Genomic DNA, 26,929 nt, shown 5'->3' with positions numbered 1-26,929 from the left:
GCACAGGAAAGGATAGAATTATTTCCAAACTGCTGCAAATGATGATGAGGAAGCTCATCTCTAATTCAAATGGTAATGAAAATTTTGACACTGAATTACAAAGCGACATAATGAGTATTGCTGTACATGAAAACAGGAGCAGTGAGCAGTAACTTACCCTTCTCCCCCAACTCTGGTAATCTTGAGGCGGAAGTCTACAGAATTGAGATTGGGGGGCTTCCATTTCAAGATGTCATCACACTTTCCGGCCTTGTATCTCTGTGAGGAAAGACCAGGAAGTCAAAATTATATCATAAAAATTTCCTGAGATAAAAATTATTCAACCCCCTTTCTTACATTCAGTTTCTTTGTCAAGACCACGAAACTGAGGAATTAAGGGCTAATATGTAAACTTAGCACAACTGCTGGGTAGCTGCCACAGGTAATGAAATGAGAAACAAAATAAAATTTGGAAGCAACAACCATAGTCAATAAGGGGGAAAAAAGCATATTTGGTTTTTATGGATGCATTCTTAATATTTAACAACCTGTACTAGGAAAACAAGGAGCTTAAGTAGAGCAAAATTAGAATTTTTGTCTCAAATAACATAATAAAACCCAAATAACGTTATGACAAAGCTGCTCATCAAGAATTCCTTCTCATGTCCATATGTCATATAGCCAGATCTATAATGAAATGCTCCGTCATGGAAAAGTAACCTTTTGGGGATGAGAACGAAAGCAATTACAGATGCACCAATTATACATGAAAGCCTTCAACATTATCATTATTTTTAATCTTGAATACATTCAAACTGTCCATCAAGTGACAAAAGTGAACATGCCTTCCTCCGCTTTTATCTTCATCTGCTTGACATTTAGTAGGACATGAGACAAATGCATTGGAACAAGCGTGATGGTAAAGGCGTGAGCGGGTGTAGGTGGGAACAGATGACCAGATTTTGTCACTGTCAGGTTGCTCAGTAACAGAAATACGCTGAGGGGAGACGCCAGGAAAGCAGACAGGATTCCTTAGGAGATCCATATGACCAAAAGAGGAGTTCCTTTCTCTGCTTGGGTTAAGGATTTTTTTTTCTTTTTTTCCTGGGACAACAAAGTTTTGGACAAAAAATGTCTACTGATGTTATTTATACTGAGGAATCCAAAGGGAATAAGCAGGCGGGACGAACAAGGTTGTTTGTAAACTTTAAAGAGAATGTAGCTGAAGGAGGAGTAAAAACAAAGTCAGTTAAGAAAGTGGACAAAACACTGCCAAACTTCATCCAGTGTGTGAACTGCCCCACCAGGGAGGAAAGGATACTGGACCTGCTGTATGCTAACATGAAGGATGCATACAGGTCCTCTCCCCCTCCCCAAACTGGGCAGGTCAGATCATAACCTGGTACACCTCAGCACCTCTTATGTGCCTCTGTTAAAAAGCCTGCCTACGTCCATAAGGACAGTGAGATGGTTGGAGGAGGCTTGTGAGACACTGCAAGGGTGCTTTGAGATCACCGACTGGCAGGCACTCTGTGAGCCTAATGACGAGGACATTTACAGACTCACGTAGTGCATCAAGTACTACATCAACTTCTGCGTTGACTCCATTATCCCCGGCTGAGGTTGTTCATTGTCACCCAAACAATAAGCCTTGGGTAACAAAGGCCAGTAAAGCTCTCCTGAACAACAAGAGGGCTTTCCGGGCTGTCTACAGGGAGGTGGTGAGAACCATTCAGCAGCACCTAAAGCTGAAGATCGGAGAGGCCAAGGAGGAATACAGGAGGAAGCTGGAGAGGAAACTAGAGCAGAACAACACCAGAGAGGTCTGGAGAGTTGAGGACCATCACTGGGTTTAGGTCAATGGGAAATAGAAGAGTTGAAGGCAGCAGAGGATTGGCCGACAAACTTAATCTTTTCTTTAACAGATTTGATTCCACAGGCCCTGCACCCCCTGTAGATACCCCCATCATCACCTCTGCTCCCTACCAATAACCATAACCACCATGTGACAACTCTGTCACATGATGTGAGCTGAACCATCTACAACTTAATGGGGCAAAGATGAAGGAACTGGTGGTGAACCTTTGAAAAACCAACGTGCCGGTGACCCCTGTTTTCATCAAGGGGGTCACTGTGGAAGTATCTGGGGGTAGTCATTGATAAACTGGACCGGGGAGAGAACACTGACGCCCTGTACAAGAGGGTCCAGAGGCGCCTCTATCTACTGAGGCGACAGAGTCCTTTAACATCTGCGGGACCATGCTTAAAACGTTTGATTGGGTCAGTGGTAGCCAGTAGTATCCTCTATGTGCTGTGGCAGCAGGCCGAGGATAGTGGATGCCAGCAGACTGAACAGGCTGTTCAACACAGCCAGTGATGTTGTGGGAGTGAAGCGGGACCCTCTGATGGTGGTGTCAGATAGGAGAATGCTTCACAAGGTGAAGATCATCTTAGACAATGTGACCAACCCACTTCACAACATGCCGGTTAGGTCCAGGAGTTCTTTCAGCACCAGACTGATCCCACCACGTTACACCACTGACCTTCATGGGAAATTATTCCTTCTGGCAGCCATCAAACTGTGTAATTCCTCACTCTGGTTGTCAGATACTCGAAATCAGTAAGCTGTCAGTGGAGTCACATCATGTCCAATAATTCTCTGTATGTGCAATATTTCCATTGTCTTCTGTGCAATGACCGTTTCCTGTGCAATAACCCTGATTTATACACATAAATGTTTATGAATAAAAGTATGACATAATGAAACTGAAAATAGTTCATTTATTCATTCATTCATTCAGATATTATCTATTCCACCAATCGACTACAACGTAGTGCTGAAGAATTGATTGTGTATATTCGTCCAAAATTTCCTATCCATTAGAGTGATTGGCTAATCACTTTTTCAAATGATGAGCTGTGACATCCTTAATGATTATTGTTGATTGTTCTTGGTGTAACCATCAATTTGGACTCACAACACTCATGTGCATGTTATCATGCGTTTTAGTGTTGAGTTACAATTAAGGATCTGGTCTTTCCTTTCATTGTGTGTTCCATTATGGGCCTCCTCCAGTTTATTGTGTCTGTTTCACCATTTCTGTTCGCGCAGGGGTTTAATGTCTTGTGAGCTCAAGTTGCATTTTAAAAACAGGAAATCAGTAGTACTATATAAATTGTTGTTTAAACCTTTAACTACTGTGTAGTAGGACTGAAACAGTATTAAATCATCTTTCTGGTCCAAAAATATATTTAACAGCAGGTGTGAGGAGGGTTCATTTTAACCCAAGATGGACTGCCAACAGTAATAACCATGTGCTCAATTACTGTCTAAATTAAATATTCTGTATTGGCATCACTGGGAAAGTGAACCTTACTAATTGTATGGAATACAGAAAATATAACTTGGTCAACTGAATTGTAGACTGCTTTCAAATATTTTCAGTGAAACCAGTGGGATGTCCTTGCTCTTCGTCTGCAATCGAGATCTGTAGTGTGGGAGCTGGCCGTTACGTGCCTTTGAGACCAGCAAACCAAACAAAGGTTTTTCAGTGTTCTCAAACAGGAAAAAAGGCATGGCTCTTTCAAAGGCCACCAATTGAGTGCATCTCCCAAAACCGTGGGTGTGGAAGGAAACACTGTCCAACGCGGTTAGTCATGCAGTGCGTCAAAAGCATGAAATAACCTTTAGTGACACACGTTGTTCAATCGTGAAGACCTACAGTTAAAACTACTATGCCTGGTGGATGCATTTTCTGGTTAAACTATGCTAGAAATTAGATAAATGTATGAGAAATAAAAATAATGACATCCTGAGGAGCATCATGAGGTAAAAACAAATTACAGTAGAGGCGTAGCTCTATCCATGAGTGTATCATCAGTGAGCCTATATGCTGCCCTGCAGAGAGCAGCTGATATCTTTGCTGAGGCTGGTCCCCTACTATGCATGTTACAGTTAAAACAAGAAAAAAATGTGCTGGGAACACATCAGAGCCAGAAACATGTACAGTAGTAAAAGCCTGATAAAACCAAATCAGACACCACAGTCAATGACTTGGTTCCCTTCAAATTAATTCCAAAATGTCAAAGCACATTCTTTTGCACTCTCCTTACCATTGTTACTCCTGTCAATAAGTGACAAGGCATACCCAGGAAAATCATTATTACTGAAGCAAGAAACAGACTTTCAAATATGATTCATCAAAACATGTCTATCAAACTCATTTCCATGTAATGATGTTCTATTATATTCAAACAGCTATTGTAACCTAGAAATTCAGAGGTGGAAACAGACAGAGGGAACCAGGAAGATGTAAATTGAGGTTGTTCACCTGAAATCTCATCAAAAGCAAATGCAAATTTGAATGTGAAAAAAAAAATAAAACTTGCAACAATTAACAAATTGCTGGAAATGCAGAGAAGGCAAAACTTTAACACTTGCTTGCTGAGCTGGTCATCTTTTATGTTGATGTGTGCTAATTTCACTTTCATAGGAACTCATTTCAATTTGGTAGGACTGAGGAACTGTTTAGAATAAGATGTGTATGTATGCAGTCGCTTAATTGTAAAAACAATAATCCAAGAAAAAAGAAAACAAAGCCTTCGCTTTTGTAACATATAGTAATGCATAGAGCACAACGGCAGCAAAAATTCAAGCACTGAATTTAGCCCATGGGTGAACCACGATCAGTAGGCAGCCGCTTCGCAGCGCCAGGGGAGCGGTTATGGGGTTAAATGTCTTGCTCAACAACCCTTCGACATACTAGGAAGAGTGCAGGGATCAAACCAGGAATTTTCTGTTCTAAGATGACTGATCTAACCCCTGAGCCATGCTGCTCCTTGGTGTCTGGACAAGACAAGTAGAACAATACCATGCTGTTAAAGTTACACCTTGAACTTCCCTATAAGTCTCAACCCCTGCACTGCTGATAGCTATGCTTTCAGACACTGCTGGAGTCTAGTGTATGCTAAGCAATTTACACTCTTAGACAAACCACTGTGTCCCTGTGACTGTCAAATCATACACAATCGCTCTGATTGGAGATTGACTTTTTGGAGATTGATTGGAGATTGAAATTTTGACAGATGTACCCTAATTACCAACTGGTATCTTGACTAACATGTATATCCTCAAGGCAAACATGCACAGTAATAAACTGCTATCAGTGATTTTAACTTTCTCTAGTCACCACCATGCAGATTTTGATGTCTAAGCACTTAAACACAAATTATATTTCCATGTCATCGCAAGGTAAGTGGGCAGCTCAGAGGGAACATAGTGCACGTACTGTGTAAAAAAAAAAAAAAATAATAAAAAAAAAAAAAGGCACGAAATTCGTCATGAACGTCGCCAGATGCAGCTCGGGGGCTGCAGGTTGGCCAGGCCTGTACAATCGTATCAATGAAAGAATGAGAGGGTTATTGAACTGCTATCTAACAACAGAAAGATCAGATGTAAAATTTTCTGAACTTTATCAGTTTATCATCAGTTCTTAGTAAAAAATGAAAACAATTGTTGACAAGAACAAAAAAAGTCTACAGCTGCAAGCCTTGCAGAAAATTCTAACTTGGTCTTGGATTCCTTGTGATGTCATGACACTTGCCTGTGTTCGTCACAGCTTTACATAGTTCCTTGACCTTTTTTTTTTTTAAACAATTGGCAAAATGCAGCCATTCTGAGCATTACAATAAATTCCCCAACCATAAGACTATGAGTTGAGAGCGATATACAACGTAAATAAGAGTAAGATAACAGTGTTGTAGTGACAAGCTGAATGAGTAAATCCCTCAGTAATATTTATATTGTGCATCTCATGCTTGGCCTACTATCAAAACTTCCTCTTTGTCCTATATTTTTGCAAATCATTTTTAGTGTGTGGAAGTGTAGACTTCGAGTTTGCCAAATCTGTCTCTTAACCATATGCTGAAATTATCAATTTAAAATTTGTGGAGCAGAAACTAAAACATAATGCAACTGCAGGTAGAGTGCCCATGGATGTTTACGCAGTTTCCTCAGACTTATATTTACTGATCAAGATTGAAAAAGAAAAACAGAAGAACAAAAAATTGCCACAGAAAGGCTTTCAGAAGAATGCTACTTGGTAAAAACACTTGGTGGTTGGTGACAATTCAAAAGGCAAATCTCAATTATCTGGTGACTGTACAGGTCTTTGTGTATCTTTTACATTGTACTCCTCAAACCATTTAATGACCCTTTGTCCCTGACATTGGTTATTTCTTTACACATTTCCATCATGAATATAGAATGGGCCATTTGTCTATTAAGACAAAACAGGTTCCTTGCCCCTATTGTGATAAAGTGGTGACTGTTATCTGTGTATTAGATAAAGGCTGTCTATCAGCTGTAGGTGTTGAGACCAAACCAGGGCTTTAATGTCAATAGAAAGAGAAAAAGAACATGGGAGGGGGGGTTCCCTTTATTATTGAGGTAAAGAAAAGCAAACAGAGAATTGTGACAAGCTATTGAACCGCTCCAGATCACAGACGTGTTGCCCTTTTTCAGTTCTGAAAAAACCTGGTTGCATTTGATCCTCAACAATCCATATTTCCACAGGAGGGAAAAGGGATCCTATCGTTTCTACTTTGATACATAAAAAGAGGGGTAAACAAAAAGGATGGACATCACATCAGGAACAGCTGCTAGGGTATGACCTGCAATATAATTTCTCCAAATATATAGGTGGATTGTCACTCTTAACTTTTAGTGTAACCACATAGCATAAATACTAATTAATTGTCTTAAGATTAATCCAGAAAAAAGCCTAAATAGGTGTTTGAAGTATAATTCTATTGATGAAAAAGACATTTGCCAGAGGAAATGCTTAGAGTAAGTCTTCTCATTATATATAACATATTTACAATCTAATTTCAATAAGTGTTTTGCTCCAGGCCAAATATGTTGTTTAAATATGGTCTGGATTGCATAGGCTGTGCAAGTCTGTTCCACAGAGAAAATCTCCTTCTGTTAGGTCCAGATAACTTACCTATTGTTGCATTGTCAGTTGTATTTTGAACGACCTTGATGTGAATGTGCAAAATTATGTGGCAGCAGAGATTAAGAATTAGAAGAAAAATTAAGAAATTGGAAAAATTAAAGACAAGACACATTGTCTGAGGATTGACAAGACATTACACAGATTGACAACTGATGTGGATGTCAAATGGTATAACCTCCGGTGACTTATGAGAGGAGTTGAAAGGATGTGTTTAAAGCAAGAATAAAATGCCTGCTTTAATCTTTTTACATTGATGTCCATCTGGAATATACTGCAAAAGCCATCCTTCCATCTGTGAAAATGGTTTGGATATAAATCAAAATTGTCCTGATGTTTCCTAAACAAAAAAACATATTCCAAGGACACTGTGTTTTGGGTGAGATAACATAGATGACTGCAGCCCAGTGATGCAGTGGAAACCTTTTCACAAATATTAATGGATATTCACAGCAGCAAGACTCAAGGCCTCCCTAATCCCATACACACAAAATGAGATAAGCACTGCAGTCGGTGTACCGCTCAACAAATATCAATGACTTTAAAAACGATTGGAGATTAAGGCAGTGCTATTGTCTCCTTTACACATCGATGGTTGCTAGATGAGTGGCTGAAAGAATTAGTGTGTCCTTCTGTTGCACTTGCTGTAAACTGCTGTGTGTATGCCTTTAATAAAAGACAAGTGTACATACTGGTTGAACTCTTACCACACATTTAGTTTGAGGCAGAGGAATACCAAAGGCCAGAAATGTTGGGCAGGGAAAACAAATGTGTTTCTCTCTTGGATTCCTGTTGAGTACTTTTAGAGAGAACTTTTAGCTGCTCTTTGGTGGGCAGTTTGTAACCTGTTTCACTCAAACACACGAAGTATCAATGCTCAGTGGTTGGCTGGGTTCAGAAAATGGCTTTTAATAGTTTTAACTACTCCCAACAGTGAAATTGTGGGATCTAACTACAGCAAGGTGAGAAGTTGAACCACTTAGTGTTGGCAAAGAACATTTTCTGAGGATTTTCAGAAGAACTCTAGACTTAAGGGACTTTTCAACCAAAACCACTGAACACAATGTTTTGAAGGCTGAAGTGGTTTACAGGCTTTTTAGAATTTTATTAATTTAGATTTTTCAGCTGAAAGGAAAAAAACAATGCAAATCCATAATTCCACCAAAGAGGCTTACAACTCACCATATTAGAGAGCCATAGTTCCTCTCTCAGCACCCTTTCTTTTCCTTTTATTAGATGTAAAAAGGCACAATGCAGCTCCCTCTGACCCTCTCTGGATTTGTCTACCAGCATTTTTAAAGAAAATACTACATTTGTAGTACTCTTTCTGGGTGTTGAAACCAGACTAATGCTCACAAATGTTAACTTCTGCTCTTGGTCAAGTTTCCAATACTCCTACCCATTCTTCCCGAAAAGGGATTCATTTCTAATAATCTCACAATATAATCATACTTATTACTTTAGTTTTGAGTTTGAGTTTAGTTTTGTGTGTTCATTTTGACTCTTTATATCACTCAATGACTGTGCTACCATTCATTGAAGACGAAATAAAAAAGAAATGTCAGGGGGTTGGTGAGGATAATTGTCTGCACCTATAGAATCTCACCACTTGGATTTTTCTGATAATAAAAAACTGATAATGCTCACTTTGTGTATTTATAAAAAATTGTAGAGACAATGGAAATGTTGCAATGTTGACCTAGTCATGATTTTTTCTTTTTTGTGTCCACTTGTATTGTCTGTGACGCCACATCAGAATTAATAAACAAGAATATATTTTAAAATCAAATTAATGTGCAGCTGACTGACAATAATTACAACAAATGTTGATGAAGACTTTTTTAAAGAGGACAAACAATTAGCACAAAATTTATCTTTATATTGTATGTTGTTGTTTGGTTTGCTTCTGACTACCGGCAGTTTTTCTTAGTAATGGCTTATGGCACCTTGTAATTGTTATGGTGCTGCTGTAGTTATTTAAATGAGAAACCTCTTGTGATCATACCCAGGCCAGTTAGATGTATGTGATTTAAAAAGCTGTACTTATTTATTAAATGTATTTATCTATTTTGTAAAACAATTTGCATAATTTGTTTATGAGTAATGTTGATGGCACTCAAAAGCTGAAGTCTTTCAAAGTCAATGGTATAGGCATGGAAATAAGGCTCAATAAACCAGAAGTAGAACTGGCTGTTTTAGGCGGAGTGTTGAAAAGCCACACCAAAATAACTGAGGTATATTTGGAGAAAGTGCAGGAAAAACACCTAGTGCACACTGATTTAATGAGCAGATATATTTAAAGAACAGTTCTATCTCTGCAGCTACAATTTCTACAATACATTGAGTGTTACATCAGGCTTTCATTTAGAGATGAGAATTGATTTACTGGATGAAAATGACTGCCAACAAAAATGACTTATCTAAACACTGGTCTATCTTTGCAAATTCACCGTGCAGATTTTAGTCCTGCTTTTGAACAATAATCTTGATAAACTTGTATAAACACCAGCAAAAACAAATCGCAAACCCTGGGTGACTGCGTATTCCCAAGAGAGGACTCAGATTTAGATGGTGCAATTTCCTCAGCCTGTTTGATGAACGCTCCATCGCCATGCATTTTAACACATATCCAAATATCCATATCGCCGGAGTGCTTACAATCCCTTCCTTTTGCCAGAGATTCATGACAATGATCCATCAAATCCATTGTGGACAGTTTGTCCATTATCAATGACGGTACAGTACAGAGGTTGTGAACCAAACTAAATTAATCCCTACGAGTCACGTTGCTCAACTGTTAACATAATATTCCTTTTCTAGCATCATTTCCTACCCTGACCAACTGTTAAAGGATCAGTTTCTCAACAGCATTATGTTTGACAGAAAATATGAAATTAAGTGTGATTAGCATCATTCTCTAAACAGGATTAAAGCCTGTTTTCAAGCAAAACTTTGGTTAGACAGAAAAGGAAAATTTGGGATAAAGGTACAAAGGGAATCATGATGAGGGTAAGAAAGTACTGTATCAGAAAAATGAAAGAGATGGTTTGGGAAATGTATGAACATGTAATAAGACTTGCAGTGATATGGAAACGAAATAGTGATGCATCAATTCACCTCCCTAAGAGAGATGTGCTTGGAAACTCATTATTCAGTGAAGTGCAGCTATGTTTACCTAGTAAATTTCAGTGGCACCTCCCCTGAGATTGCTACGACCAGACCTCTGGAGAACAAGTATAAAGGGCACAACTGACCATGCTCAAGAAGCAGAAACACGTAAATGAGTTTTGGTTGCTCGAGCAGTTGATTCAAAACCTAAGCCTTTGTGCGACACAAAATTATCAGCTGTATGTTTATTGCAGAATACACACAAAGCACAAATAAATATCAAAAGGGGTTTTCTGCTTCTTGCCAAACATAAAGTACTTCTAAATACCAGAACAGATAAGTGACATAAACCAGGATGTTGTTATAAGTAGACAGTGGAAAAAAGTATTTTCTGAGGATCATACTGTTCAGAAAGCTAAAGAGGTCTTATTTATCCAACTTTAAGTAATGCCTACAGTTTCCACATAATTATCCAATATGGCTGCTGTTTAACTTTTTTTGGCATTTTATGTGACAGGTGTCTACAGAACTCAAGTAAACCTACTGGACCAAATATGTGTAAGTGTGTGTGTGTGTGTGTGTGTGTGTGTGTGTTTGTGTCATTGTGTTGGTCCACATTTCACTCTGGAAACACTGAGTTACACGAAAAGAATTCTGGCTGATTTGGATTAGAAATAAAAATCCAAGACTTAAAAGGAGAAGTGGGTATAACCAAGTACTGCCATTGTAACATGGGTTTAGATGTTACATGGGGCAGGCCATATATTAGCTTACTTGGAGGGAAACTAAGCCCCGGAGTCCATTTTAGAGGAAGAGAGATGAGTATTACTACCACAAAAAACATAATTGGTCTTGTTATTCGGTTATATCCACACTGTTAAATTTCTCTGCTGCAAAGAGCATGCCATGTATCTGCTTAGTCTGACTGTGCAGTACCTTGCAGAAAGGCCCCTGTTTATGTGAATTTTTGTAGGAGTGTGGTTTCCTTTACAATCTAAGGGGATAAGACTGCATCTGAAGTCAGCAGTGGGTGGTATGACAAGCTGTCCCAATCCAATGCTGTAATATAGTTAAAGGAGAATTCAAGAACATCAACCTGCCTCTTTTTTTTTTAAGAATGACAGATTACCATACTGTGTATTTGGATGGCGGCTTACCCCGCACGGCTGAAAGATGAGCCCGTCAACTTCATGGCTGACCTGGGATGTGAAGCTGCCTTCAAGAAGCTGAAACGTATAAGAATTAAGGACACTGTTACAGATATATATATATATATATATATAAATGAATAAATATATGGCAAGATGTGTAGTTATGAATTTTGTTTAGTTTACGAAAATATTTGGAAACCAAGTTGTGGTTGCCCTTAAAAGCTTTCACCGGATAACTTCTTAGGGAATATAATTAGAAGTCTGCCATCTTTGTTTATTCATGGTCAAGAGAATGAGCGATAATCTGTTAAGATATTATAGACAAGACTGATAAGAATACCAGGCCATTATTATGTTTTTCACAGCAGTAAAGAATTTGATCTCTTCGATTAACACCAGCAACACAACTGCTACAGAAAGAAAGAACCTCTCACACTTTAAGAGTAGGGATGCCTCAGGGACAGCAGAGCTATTAGTACATTACAAGCACATTGTCTGCAACATAAAGCACATCAATAGTCAAAGAACACGACATGAAAAATCCAAGACGTATTGTATTTTGGATGGATTGCCTTATTTAAATTTTCATCCATACAAGGCTGAAAATCAGAAACTGGAGGCTTACTCGATCATTGCTGTTTACTATCAACATAATGTGTCAAAGTAGGGTGGCACACTTTAGGGCCAAGATATTTGAGAATGAATATATAGACTTTTATGCTGTTTTGTTTCAGCAGGGGAGAGGAAATCAAAAACCTCAAAGAGAGGTCCAAAGAATGATTTAATCTCATTCACATATAAATAGAACAGGAAAAAACAGTTTTAAATCAAAAGTTTGAGAGGAAATGTAAATGGAACTTTAGGGAACTTCAGTAATGTTACTTGACCAGAGATTGCTGGAGTCTGAATGACCATATTCTTTTTCATGGATCACCAATCTGAAGGGCAGCATTTCCAAACTAAATTGATATTAACTGGAACCTACTGTTTCAGGCTTTAATAATTGGATATCGATACATATATCATATTCCTGGGAAAAACAGTTGGCTCTAACATACTGTCAAAATGCCTGACAAAAAATGACTATTCATAGTAGAGCATTTGATGAGTGTTCTATAGAAGTGTAACTGCAGTTTTGTAACTGCAGTTACAAAAGTAAAACTATTTCTAGGGAAAGAGTTATATTTGACTGAGTTAAAGTTTACAAGTATATAAGAACTTGAACGGAGCTTTGTCAATTGTAAATGATAAGGAAGCAGGAAGTGGCCTCAGTCAATACAGTTAGAGGAATGCATTAGAGCATACTGCACGGGGCATCAAGTATCATAGCCACCCCATGATGGCTGACTAAAACCCAATGCTATAGATTTCTTCAAAGCTCAATAAAAGCCAGTATGATGTTCTCATACTGTGACAGGCCATCTTCTGTCTCATCAAATGATGGAACAATACAGAAAACAGGCTTTCTTACATTGCCTGTTCAAGGAATACAATATGGTACACGATTAAGCTCGAGCTGGAGACGGTCTCAATGCCAGGCAGTCACAATGATCTGATGTCTTAACACAAAATGCCAGGTCTGCTATGTTATTTCAGAATGCCATGTCTCTGTGCAATCTAAATCGCATGGCTCAATTTTAGGATCATTTGAAGAAGGCATTACAGAATCACTCTGTTGATAACTGTTAACATTATAACTACCTGTGGACTTGAGATGTCAGAGTGCTACAGAGGGCAGTCAGTAAGAGCCATGGTGAATTGATATACAATCATTGTGCAGGAGATTACAGGTTATCTGTCCTCACTCAGCACAAAGAAAGGAAAAATCATATCCTTTGTCACAATGACAAAAAAACCAACAAAGTAGCCACATATAAATCGATGGAACACAGGCAAATTATATCACATACTGACTACTTAAACACCTAACCTGCAAGGTCTGACCAGCATTACAATCTGGCTCACCTGGTGCAAACATGTGCCTTATAGTTTTCCAGAAATATGGTCATAGACTAGACATTTGTTAAAAACTTCAGCATAAATTGTCATGGTTTTGATACTTATCAAGTGGATATATAATTATTGTATACAGAACATGGTTTATCTTTGGAATTCGGTAAAAATATTCTGAAAACACTCAAAGGTTTGAATTACCTACACAACACATGTACATACACATACACATACACACTTTTTGTTATACATCTATTTCACTAAATTATTTATAATTTTCCACAAAAAGCTGTGATGTTAAATATAACTGTTTTTCCAAAAAAGGAGTTTTCCATGAGAGTGAATTATTGAGCACATCACATATGCTGCATAGATTCAACTAAGGTAAGAGAAAATGGCTGACTCTCTGTGGTATCTACAAAGGCAGCCAAGCAACTTTATTGCTCTTCAGAATGATGTCACAGCAGATCACACATAACTTGACAATCATGCTGACACGGAGAAGGCAGATAGCCAGACCAAAGAGAGCTGCTGCCTTTATGAGGGAATGGTGTGTAGGCGGCGAGATCTAGGAGTTCCATTTCAGTTCGCTTGCCATCTTAGCACATCCACCCACCACTTTCGCTGAGCACAGTGAACCTTGGATGGAGAGATGAGCAGAAACAAGACTTCCACCTGCACACCCACCTACTGTAAGGAAGTTCCTCGGAGTGATAATGCAGAGATGTGGCAGTGACCCTGTTTTAATGGTGAAGCTCTTCAGGGAGGTAATACAAAGTTGGGCATGTTGCAGGAGGTTATGTAGGCAGAGGGCAAAGTGCATCTCCATTCAGAAATTAAGCTTTCGGTACATACTTCAGAGCAAGGATAGAGCGCCACAAGAGTTAAATAGACATATCAGTCAATAACATAATGAGGAGCCTCTTTCCCCTCAAGACAGTGAAAATCAGGGTAATGACAGTCAGACTGGTGTACCATGTTTAGGCTCAAATTACACAAGGACTCAATGATGAAACTGTGGTTCGAGCAGCGCATTGAATAATGTCATTCATTTTCAGTCCAACGTAGACTCCCTCTAACACAGAAATACAACTTGCTTGCTTTGATAAATTATAGATCAGACACAATAAAAGAAATATGTACAATATCATGAATGAAACATGTAAAGAAACAAAAAAAATTGTTGTAGAGGAATCATTTGAACCTATCTGAAAGTAGTCAGAATGTTGACTGATTATACTAGCCCAGACTGACTGGATGCACTGTTTGAATAAAGAACAATTTTTGAGAATGTATCAGTAAAAAGTGAGAACATTCATGCCAGTTCAATAAGACCACTTTGGTTTTGGACCCCTTGAATTTTAAGAAATTAATTGCAATTAAAATAAATATCTTTGCTAAATTTTGTTGTCACTGAGGTCAGCAGCACCACCCTGAATCCGCATTGACAATTAACTTACATTCAACAATGCCATATCAACTTCTACAATGTCTGGATTTGTATATATTTGACATGCATCTGTAAAGGTTTTCAGTCATGTAGGCCATGGAATATCATTGTCTAATCTTACCATGGCAACTGGACTTTGTTTCATTACTTGAAGACGTTTGACTTGTCATTTGAGTGGCAAATCCAATTCTAACCCACTGTGGGGGTTTCTGGCAATTGGGTTGATTTGGATTGTTATTTTAATGTACTTGTGTATACGGAATAGGTGAATAGGTGCTCATGAGGTTAATGTGTACATTGTCAGGGGGAAAAAGAATCCCTAAGAAAGGAAAAAGAAACAGCAGCAGTTCCAGATGTTAATATTTATGACAAAATTGTTAAATTTTATGGCACAATGCTTAGATCTCAGGTTGTGAAAATATCACTCCACATAGGGATATAAATGACATAGATTCAAAGTATTTTTTTAATCGCCTGCTCTCTGCTCATCCATATCGCTCTGAAGAGATTTGTAGATTTTTTATGTGTGTGTGTGTGTGTGTGTATGTGTGTGTGTGTGAATGTTAGACAGACAGGGTGGATTGATATTCCAGTCAGACCGCAGGGCTGCTCTTGCTAGAGGCTCCTTTCAAGCCTAATGTGAATTGCCCTCTGATACCGGTGCACAGTTGCCCATTAAACAAAAAAGCCCACATCACTGTTGTGGCAGGGCTACGAAACCACCGGCGAGCCATGGAGTCAAGTCAATCAAGGTCAGGCAGTCTGAAAAGTTAAGAGAATAAAATCTTTTTACAAATTTTGTTTTTTAGTGATATAGAAAGGATGAACTATGATATGAATAGGTTAAGGAGTTGTCCCTAAAAGCCTTTTGTATAGCTATATCAACTAAAGGTGGTGAGAAATATCAAGGTAAAATAGATCTGTGATATGAAGGGTTGGGAGGAGCTGTGATTAGTGTCTGAAACACCAACCATACAACCGTGAACTTAATTTTTTTTTTTTTTTTTTTTTTTAATCAGGGAGTAGCTGAGTGATCTGAAACATCTAACCCAACTGAATCTTGAAATTGGTAATCTGGGTTTAAGCCCTGGGGTGGTGGCATACTGTTCATATAGGGCTATAATGGAAACCTTTTCTCAAGAAAATAGAGCAAGACAACAGTATTGGTATTCCTCCCACATATTTATCTTTTTTTAATCCTCTCAAAAGAAATACAATTTCCGAAAGCCAAACAAAGGCATAAACAGTAGACGTAACCTGACTAAATGCCCTGAGCAAGCTAAACATAGGGTCTTTGCACTTTCTTACACCAGAAACATGAAATCTTTGAGGAAAATGAGAGCTTTCGGTTAAAGTCACAAATTACATTTGTTTGTTTTTTTTTTTTCTTGAGTTCACTCTCCAACAATGGCTGTGTCATTGCCATGTGCATACATTCAGACTGTACTATGTCCGTTGACAAGCAATGGTCAGCTACTTCTACTGTATGAAAATGTAATTTGTAATCAAAATATTACAAAAAATTTCTGTTTATATTTCATGAGGTGAAGAGAAATATCAAACTGGGCAAGTGTGATTGTAATTTTTGTTTGGAATTTTACAAATTTGATGGCATATTCTGTTTAAGATAACACATTGCCTTCACACAAATACAGAGGAGTGAGCAATAGACTTGGATAGAAAACAATAGAAATCATTCTGAAATGGGTAAAAAACAGCCAATGCAAGTCTGCAACGTAGCAAAATCACTGTCAGCTGCAGTTGTACTAAAAACAATAGCAGTGTTTTAAAGGTTAAAATCCTTATATTTTTATTCCCATTCATTTGGAATACTGCACATTATAGTCTACATCAAAACATGACGAAAAAAGTATCAATACTTGAATTACAGAAAATGAAGAAAAAAAATGATATTGGGCTGTTCAGAAAAATAGCAGTGTCTGCATTTTTCATTACAAACTAAAATATTTACTCAATAAACTGAAAAAAGCATTAAGATTTAGCATTCCTGTGAATAACTAAATTAATATTTAGTTGTATAACTACTGTTTCTGAGAATTGCGTCACATCTGTGCTGCATGGAGTCAACCAACTTCTGGCACCTGTAAACAGGTATTCCAGCCCAGGATGATTTAACAACCTTCCTCAATTCCTCTGCATTTCTGCTGACTTCTGCTGTCAGTTTAGTTTACACTACTCTTTCCCATAACTTCATTGTCTGGCTCATCAACTGTATTTCTCGATAGTCATGGCAATTCTGTCCCGCTCACTTATTCTTAAAAATGGGCACCATCACACTTCTCCATTCCCTGGGCAACCTCTCACTCTCTAAGATCATGTTGAATAACGTAACCAGAAACTCTCTTTTAGACACCTCCATACCTCCAAAGGTATATCACCAGGACCGACTGCATTTCCATTCTTCATCTCATCAATGCCCTCCTCGCTTCACCCTTACTAATCTCTGCTATTTCAGCTCCACATTAGTCACCTCATCTACCCTAAGCTCTGTTTCAATTTCCCCATTCATCGATTCATCATCTGTCAAGACATTTCCCTCTATCTGCAGCATTTCCGCTACCATTGGGAAGAGACTGCGGAGTCTTCGGGCCAGAACCAATGGCTTGAAAGACAGCTTCATCCAACAAGCTGTCAAGAAGCATCCCCCCTCTGCAGATAATCGCATTAACCGCAGTTATCAAGTCATCTGGAAGCTCTCACTGACCACCCAGAGCCTTTCTCAACTCTTGCCTGAAAACCATACAGCACTTCTCGTTTTTCAGCTTCCACCACTTTGTCCTCTCCTCTACCTTTGTCTTCTCCATCTTCCTTTTCTGTTATTGTCCCAACATTCAAAGTCCGTACCCTAAATCCCACGACTCTTGCTTTTTCTCTTCTCTCTCTGCCTTCGAACACACCTTTCTCCTCTCTTTCTTTGACCCACCCAATTTCTTCTGTCACTCTGTTGGTTATTGGCACCAATGACAGCCATTGTTAACTCGGGCCTCAACGGCTCCAGTAAAGAAGTAAAAGGTTTGATTTGCAAATGGTATTTATGTCATAAATTCTACATCAGGTGCCCTTTCTGGAGCAGCCCACTCTATTTATCTGGGCTTGGGAGTGGCTCAGAAAGACACTGGCTTGTGCCCCCTGAGGCTATATTCTTCAACATCTCCATTGATCTAGACTATATTACATAACATCTCCTCCAAATACTCAAGATAATATGGCTGGTTTTCAAGTAATTGCAGCAAAAATGGTAACAGTCTAAGTGTCTGGTGTGGATTACTTTATGTTTCCTATTTACGTCTCGACTTCCTTAATGCGTACTCCAATACTATGTGTCACTAGAATTGAATGATCCCTAACCTGAACTATCACTGGAATCAATGGAGATAATAGGTTTGATTCACATAGTTGGTTTTTGCCATAGGTTTTACACCAGATGCCTTTCTTGGCACAACCCTCTGCATTTACTGTATCGAGGCTTGGGCTCAGAAAGACAAAGGCTTGTGCCACCCTTAGGCTTGTCCTTCCTTTGATAAATGAAGTGTAAAAATAATGGAGTGAATCGATCTGCTATAAAGGCAAAAATATAGACAAAAAAAAAAATCACAGTACCACTTAGGCAATCCAAAAAAAAAAATCACTGAAAAGGACCCCAAGTAAAGCCCTGTAGACTGATTTTTGTTTTGGGCAGATATAAGGTAAAGGGAAACAAATTAAATGGGTTCTGAAGTCTTGCTTTTCCATCTCCAACAGTGAGAGTCTGGACAGCTGAGGTGTGAGGTCACTGAGCATTGAGAAGACTGCAGACTGACAACACTAAGCTAATGAGACATGCTGCTGAGGGAGGGACACTTTCTTCCTGAAACTACAAACCTGAGCTCAGAAAAGAAATCGCAAGACTCTTGGGTCATGGGTCATGCTCTATAGAAGAGTGACAAGATGGACATTTGTTTAGAAATCTAAGAGTCTTACAGAGCACCATGCCCAGACTTGGTCTGAATGAGGATCACCATAGTGTGACCCCACAATATAACATAATCACAATACTTGAATAGAAATACATGATTAATTAAGAAATGAATACTCCTCTATATAATGCTATGTTTTACCTTTACAGATAAAGAATATTTCTAATTTATTTTAGATTAGACTAGATGAATCCCTTGCTGGAAATTACTTCAACATGTAACCTATCACAGATTAAACTTCAGCAATTGGTACCCACTGAGCAGTACCAGGGGCACAGTTAGGGGTTCAGTGTCATGCTTGGCAATACTTAAGACAGGCTTGGAGGAAAGCTGGAATTGAACCAGGAAACTTCAGTTCAAAGGACGACCACTCTCAACTTTCTGAACCATGCCACCCCAAAATATTATCACCACTACAGGCATAAATACTTAATAAATATTCTACCACATGCTAAACACCCAAATGGTTTTTGAATTATAGTAGTTGTGCTCTGTGAACAATAAATAATCTATATTGTGGGTCATTAAAAAATCACAATACTATGCTGAAATTTCATCCATACCTGTGACATGGTGCGATTGTTGCGCCAGGGAAGCATGAAAACTCCCGATACCTCAGCAATGTTTTTAACTGACAAAAAGGAAAACTTTATTCAGAAGAGCACAATTGGTAAAGAGTGAGGAAAGTGAGGCTTGCTAGAACCTGAAATCTGTATCATCTGGCTCACTGAATGAGCAAAGTATTACAGATGCTTGACGATACTACAATATTGTGAAATCTGTAAATACATCTTTGGTTTATATATAATTCTGAAATTTGGTGAGAGTATCTTTAGCTGTGCAGACAAGCGTAGTATTTGCTCAAGTATAAGAAAGCATCGTGTGTGGTATTCTTTGGACTGAATTCTAAAATGAGGATATGCGCCATGGATTTAAGGGTGCTTAGGTAAGCTCCCTGCACTGACTCCACAACCACCTCACAGCTTATCAATCTGAAGCAGCCTGGGGGTAGCTACAGGTGAAAATCAACACAATATGAAATATGCTTTGTTCCAGATGAAAATGTGGTATTTTCATCTGGAACAAATTATAATTCATTTTAAACAAGGATCCAACATAACGACATGGTGTCAAGAATGAAATGCGAAGTAACCTGAAAAGGACACTGTTATCAAGACTCTAATAATTATCTGTCTTGTAATAGGAGTACTGTGGCTGCCAGTATTAAGATTGTTTGATAGTTACTATAGATTCTCCTCTCACTTAAACAACACTTAATTCACAGCGACCAAAAACCAATTTAATGTTTTTTTTTGTTTTTTTTTTTAACACATTGGTCCCATTCACTGACTATCAAAATTCTGGAACATGTCCATTCTATACATCTCACTAGAAAGACTAGAACTTAAATATAAACAGCATAATCATGTTTAAACTCCACGAACCGACAACATCAAAAATACAATCTCATGTATCGAAGCAACCACTTGATTCCCATTCAAATATATGTGTGTAAAAGTATTTCAAGATGAGATAGACTTCAAGGCAAAGACATTTTTTCTTTAATTGCTTAGCTCTGTCTGTAGCTCTGGGAAGAGTTGGTGCATAAAAACAAATGCCTTGGGTTCTACAAGGGAAATTCTTCATATTGTATCCAGTTCCCTTGAAGAAAATTAAATATTATGATAAATAAGTCAATGAGTCTGATGCTTTGAAATGCAAACAGGAATCAAACCCAAAGTGGTCTATGAAGGTTCTCAGTCATGCAAGTCACTGTTAATCCTGGTCAAATCTTGTGACAACAAGAATTATTTTTTTCATGAAGATGTTAAATCTCTCATTCTAGAGGCTTCATCAAACTGAAGGAGTTGCCTTGAATCTTTCGTGTGATTTCACCCTATAGCCTCCTGACTTGGTTCACTCTTGGTTCGGATCTGTTGCCCATTGACCTATCGTGAAAGGGCACACAGAAAGAGTTTCTGTGCCTGACTCTACATCAGGTACTGCAGGGTTTTGTCTGCTGTACTCTGAACAGTTTTACTTGTGTGTTTGTCTCTTCAGCTACATGTATCTTTGCCATCTTTAAGCAGTGGATGCTGTGCCTTTTGTAGTAGTTCTGTGTCTTTGCTGTCTGATTAGAATCATTTTACGTTTTCTGTCAAACGCAATTAAAAAATGTTACCTTGCCTAGAGGCACGTTTCTGTTTGTGGAAATTGCACATTTAATAGTTTAGCAACAGTAAAAACTAATGTGTGCGCAGAAGTACATTTCTTTGGGGGTCATGAGAAAAGTCTGTGCTACTTAGAAATGTTTTTAACCGTCATTATAAAAAGTAGACCCACATATTTCATAATATTGCAAGTGGATTCTTGTACAGTTAAAATGCTATACCCTCCACTCTAAAAACATTGGTGTGAACATCATTGCTAGAAGTTATAAGAAAATAATCTATCATATTATTCTTCCAATTTACAGGGATCAGATACAAGGAATTTTTGAATGGTGATTAAGTCTTGTAAATTTGCGCACTATACAATTAAATCAGTGCACTACATAACGGAAAAAAAATAGCAAAAACAACATAGCTGTCTTTAATTGATAAACTGACTTGATAGCGTATCACAGTTACAGATAGTTTTCCCATTATCACTGAAAAACAGAACCTTGTGTAAAAAAAAAAAAATAATGGAAGTGTGTGCACAATGCCCCCATGATTTTTCCCTTTATATTTTTCTGCCATCATTTCGTGTCATGGTGAAGCTTTTTTTATTGACTCAACCTACGTGACAAGAATCTACAGGACTTTTTTCAGTGTTGTAAAATTCACTGAACCAGATTTCTCCACAAGAAGTTGGAGTGAAATGTTAAGTTGAAGCTAGAGCAACAGCCTTCATTTTAATCTGACATCTTCTTGATCAGCCTCGTGCTGTCTTTGAAATACCAGTGCTAAAATGTAACTACGAGATTTGTGAGCTTGGCTTTTAAATCAAATTGGCATGCTACTTTGCATAGGGCATTTCTGAGAGAACCTCTCAAATAAATCTGTGGAGATGCGATCTATCAGGCCAACTTAGAATATATTTTGCAAGGCAGACCCACTCAGCTAAAAAAGGGGGATTCCCAAATATCTATTTTCTGGTCATTCCAAACAGACATTTCTGAATGACAAAACTGGGTCTTTATAGCGTAATTGGACAAGTAATGGAAGCTAAAGAATAAATGGTCATAAATGGTTTAGAAATCAGAGCTTGAATGTTGATGGTTCAGCACTGAAATCCATCGGCCTCACAGCAAACAAAAGCAAGCATACGAGTGGAATGTTCCAACGAGGAACTTGTGGCCCACCATGAAAGGATGGGTTGTACTGCTCCAAATTAAACAGCCAGATTGCAGCCGTTGCTATTCATGTGCCATTCAACAGAGATATGACTGTATGGTGAGCAGATGGCCACTGAGCAACACAATAGAGCACTCAGAAACCAATCAAGTCCTGGTGACTTCAATATTTCATTCTTTATCAACATGCACCCCAAAGGCTGGATACAACATTAATTTTCTCGTAAAATGTGATCGTGAGTAGAGATAAAATAAACTGAGCCGGCATAAAAAAAAACAAGAGAAGAACAAAAAAAAACCAATATGTCCTTAATATCAGTGTTGGTCAGGAAACTGAGAAGATCCTACTCGTCCTTGTCTTGTTACACCTGTTCTATCTTGTCCACGTCATCAAGAATTGGAAAGATTTGAAACTTATGACTCAGGAAAAACATCAAATGAACTGTCCTTCCACTTGCATCTCACAAGTAGATCTTTCAAGAAGGCTCAAGGTCCTTGAAATTATTAGGCATGATTAATTTATCATTTGACAACTTCAAGCAATAACAAAAAAAACAAAACCTTCCAAAATAATAAGAAAACGAACTAAATCAGATTCAAATATATCCTCAGTAATATAAAACCAACATAAATTTGGAGATAAATTCCTTTCTACTCCATGCTGAATAGCTGGCTTGTGGTTCATTCCACAATTATATATCAAGATAATGGAGAAGGCAATTATTGTTTTTAATTTTTAAATATATGTATGCACAAGCAGCAGTCAAAAATGCAAAAATGTTCTCAACAGCACGGTAAGGACCAGACGCACAAAAAGAAGACATAAGAGAAAATTATCCACACTATGACATCACATAAAAACCATTAATGGCCAGGGACAGTTTTCTCTCAGGGGGAGTCGTATAAAGAGGTAAGTTGGTGGTAATTCCTCATTATGTCCATCTGAAAACTGGGGTTAAATGTGCCGTCAGATCAAATCTGGCAACAGCGCATTGCACAGACCGTAAAACTACAAGGAGTGGGGAGTTGCAATCTTTCCACGTAGGCATTCATTACAAAGTTGAGGGAAGAGTGGGAATTCCCCACAAACACAAGGGAGAGAAGTAAATTATTTTTATGGCACAGTTGCGTTGCACAGTTGCGTTGAATAGTATAGTGAAGAGTAGGAGATGCTGCAGCGCCGTCATCTCATTTGTACCAAGTTTGACTTTTATGTAAGAGCTTTTTCATCTCCTATGTATATCTACATGTTTTCAAAATGAGTCAGGTCTGCACCAAGATGTCCAATCAAGCTTGAGTTGTTATTGGTAATGACAATGGTGTGCATTTAACCAAATAATTTTTGATGGAACTATAAAAACAAAAACAAAAAGTCTGTGCTAAAAGTTCCATTTCACTACATAATAATGAAAACCATAGAAAATTATATTGAAAGACGAGAAGTGAACTTTATAAAATTCTCATTCATATAGATGTAGATTTAATCTCTAATCTTTAATAAAAATCACCAGACAAAGAGCCCTGAATGCAACTCACTTTTGGTGGTTATCCTGATGCCTTCTATCTATAAGCAGCAGGGTGCAGTTTGAAGATACTATTGCTGTTTTTTTCCTCTGATTTACCTTCTTCCTCACCATTGCAGCTTTATCCACACTGTGTTAATGCTGATGTTTTCATATTACAGTACTGTGGGATTTATTATGCAAGTAGCTTTTAATGTTAATGCACATCATCAGAAATGTCAACCCTGTTCCTCCAACTGATAATTCACATATTTAAAACACACATTGCCAAAACGGCTCCTTCTGTTCTTATACCACCGAGACTGTTGCTTGCTCCTAAATATGATATTTTTATACTGTAAGGAATCTGCCTCCCTGCCTGTTTATTGGGCTGGCACACCAAGGGCTCTGCCTTTACCTGCCTTCTAATTGACACCTCTAGCAAATCCCTTACTTCTCCATCAGGCTGAGCCTGATCTGGCCTTACGGTTTGAGGCCAAGCTACCATGAATTCAACCCCCATCTCCCTATTCTCGACATGACTCAGGCAGGGAGCCTGGTTCTCTATTCTCAGCAAATATGCGGGTCAACTGAGGTTTTTTTCTCCCCTTTCTCCTGCTCCTGGGCCTCACCTGAGGCCAATTAACCTTGACAACAGTTACAACCTGCCGGACTATGAAACATGTCTTCAAGATATCCAAATAAAACATTTCAAAACTTGAAATCTTTAGACACTGCAGGTAAACCTTTATGCTATCTGTATATTTGAAATATTTCTTTAAAAGAAAATTGAAAAAAAAATTCAGATCACATTAGTTGAAGTAAAACTGATTCCATTCTTCACATTACCTTGCGTGATGCATGAATGTCAAAGAAAGGCTTATTTCGGACACTGAAGGGCTCCTTGGTTTTGTCAATCTGTCCAGTCTTCATCTTTTCCATTCGTGGAGAAATGATCTCTTTCTCAATGCATAACAGCCGGATGCCGAAGTCACACTGACCTACAGGCTTTCCCTGAAACACACAAGGACAATTAAGAGTGAGTTTAATTGACCCTTGGCAATTACGTAAGATAATGTTTACACAATTAAATATACACTGTTTGTTCATGTATAGTTCTGTCTAACATATACAACTCCAAAATAATTTTCTAAACTTGAAGGAATTGCATCTGGAATTATCCATTCCATATCTGGAATTGTAACTCTTTTTTCCTGCCAAGTGACTATGTATGCAGATGTGTGCAATATATGTCTGATTTGCGCATCGTGTATTATGTGTATGCTGCTCGACACTTTAATTTCCTTTGGGACCAATAAAGTATCTCTACTATCTTTAAAGCAGTAGCTTTAGAAGCCTTGATGTTACATGTGATCTTCTTTGGAGAAACTACTGGAAAAGACAAACGGAACATCAGTTCAATGCAACACCTCAGACAGATGTACACAAGACCTGTTAGAGATTGTTGTGATATTGAAAATGTGAAATTGTTGAATGAAAAAAGCTTAAGAAGAAAGTGTTTTCTTCGCAACTCCACCAATAACCGCATGATCCAGATCTCTAGCCATTTAATGCCAGTCACACGCCCTTTTTATATTGATAGTTGTAACTTCAAACACACTGAAGTGAATAGAGCTCTATACAAAAAGACCAACAAAGTAAGACCTTGAAACTAGCTTAGCACAAGGAAAAAATATTGCGCCAAAAATTTCAAAGTGAGTGAAATCCATTCTCTTTTGTTGCTATGACAACTTATTTCGCTCATCATTGGCAAGCTCTATAAGAATATTTTGAAAAGCTGAGCACTAATGACCCGAGCCACCACTGCCTTCAACCAGACAAGGTCACTAATGCTGAGCAAAGTGGTAAACAAACCCATCTGGATGTTTCCTTCATAAATATAATCCTGGTCTCAAATTAATTTAGGATAATACAAAAAAAAACCACACACACCTACATGGTTTTATTAAAAAAAAAAAAAAAAAAAAGACTTCACATTACATTACCTAGACGCTGCTTTTTTTTTTTGTTATTTTTAATCACATCTTTTAAATTAAGTGTTCTCACTCCAAAGTTTGACTGCAATCAGCAAGCACATTACAGCAGTAGTTGGCTCACAGATTGCCATAAGATTCACAACTATTATATCTTCTTGTAAAGAGTTAAGGCTCACCTTGACAAACTTTTAACAAATCTTATAAAGTTCCTTTTCTTCTATCTTTTATCTCCATGTTCTTTCATCACACTCAAACCCTAATCTTCAAATCTGAGCCATTTGTCATCTCTTGGTATGACTGCTGAACAAAAAAGACTCTAGTAGTTCCCTTGAAATTTGTGTCTTGTTTTTGTGTTCATTATTATTTTGTTGGATAAGAGTAAAAAAAAATATTAAATTATGCATTAGACCTAAATGAGTAAAGCTGTACTTTCTCACTCAAGCAGGCCAGAAATCAATTCTCCCAATTGTAAATCAAGAGGCTCTGATCAAGTAGGTGTGTTTAAGTCATTTGTATTCTGCTCACAGCTGTTGGGAAAAGGCCATGTCTCATCTCAAAAGCCTCTTACCAAAGATGGGGAAAAGAGGAAGCATGGGATACCCAAGGGTTTCCCTGTCTCTGTTTGATGTATAAGTAGGCAACAGTCCTTGGACAAATTATCTACGATGGCTTGATAATTAAGGAGTGGGTTAAACCTGATGTATCTACAATTACAAAAAAAGTTGACCAAAAAAAAGCAGTGCAAGCATTACTTCAGACACTTGTTTTTCATTTAGAATTACAGCGAAAACTGCTAAACCTCCTGTAGCAACAGCTGGTATCTTGTCCCACACATTCTGCACCATCTGTCAGCTGTGTCATAAGGACAGAGCAAGATGTAAGTGTGGATGATTCAAGGCTTGTGCTGTCCATGCCTGTTCAAGGGGAAAATGCTGCAGAAAATATCTTAAATCAAAAACACAGCCTTCAGTCCAATGGATTGACTTAAAAAAAAATACATACTTTCACTCAAATATATATTTGCCTTGGGGTAAGTATGTTTAGAGCCTTGATATTAGAAATCATTTATTAGAAATAATTGCAAATAATAAAAAACAGGAGAGAGGATTTAAAGATCCATTTTTGGCATCAAGGGTGGACACCCATCCCTTTCTTAATTCATCAGTAAATTTCACATTTCCCTTTTTTTCTAAATTCAGCCTGAGTGCATAAAGAATCTATAAAATGAATACACATTAAAAAATAAAGACTGGAGAGCTGCATAGTCAGAAATCAACGCCTCTTGAGCATGAGGCTCCAGTATTAAGTAAAAACTCCTGAATATGACTGAAACATTTAATTTGGGAACAGTTTTGACTGTGTGACTGCCTGGGATAAACGGCATAAGAGGCATTTTAAACATAGACTAAATCCGTTTTGGCTCAAATCTGCTCATAACAACAATACTTAACTTTGCAGTGCA

At 37.9% G+C, this 26,929-nt stretch overlaps 1 protein-coding gene across 1 annotated transcript in view; it reads right to left on the bottom strand.

Moving 5' to 3' along the window:
* Positions 1-26,929, bottom strand: part of rngtt (RNA guanylyltransferase and 5'-phosphatase) — a 78,484-nt gene that overhangs the window by 18,771 nt on the left and 32,784 nt on the right. The window contains exons 11-13 of the mRNA XM_086167289.1: positions 24,320-24,484; positions 11,258-11,326; positions 158-258 (exon numbers count right to left, since the gene is read on the bottom strand). Coding sequence (XP_086023415.1) covers positions 158-258; positions 11,258-11,326; positions 24,320-24,484 — 335 coding nt within the window. The remainder of the gene's footprint in view (positions 1-157; positions 259-11,257; positions 11,327-24,319; positions 24,485-26,929) is intronic.

This window comes from Fistularia commersonii, chromosome 20 (genome assembly GCF_037954325.1).
Source record: "Fistularia commersonii isolate RoL2024-O1a breed Wild chromosome 20, RoL_Fcom_v1.0, whole genome shotgun sequence".
Classification (NCBI taxonomy): Eukaryota; Metazoa; Chordata; class Actinopteri; order Syngnathiformes; family Fistulariidae; genus Fistularia; species Fistularia commersonii.
Note: the sequence above shows the minus strand (reverse complement) of the source record. Positions and strands in the feature narration are given on the sequence as shown.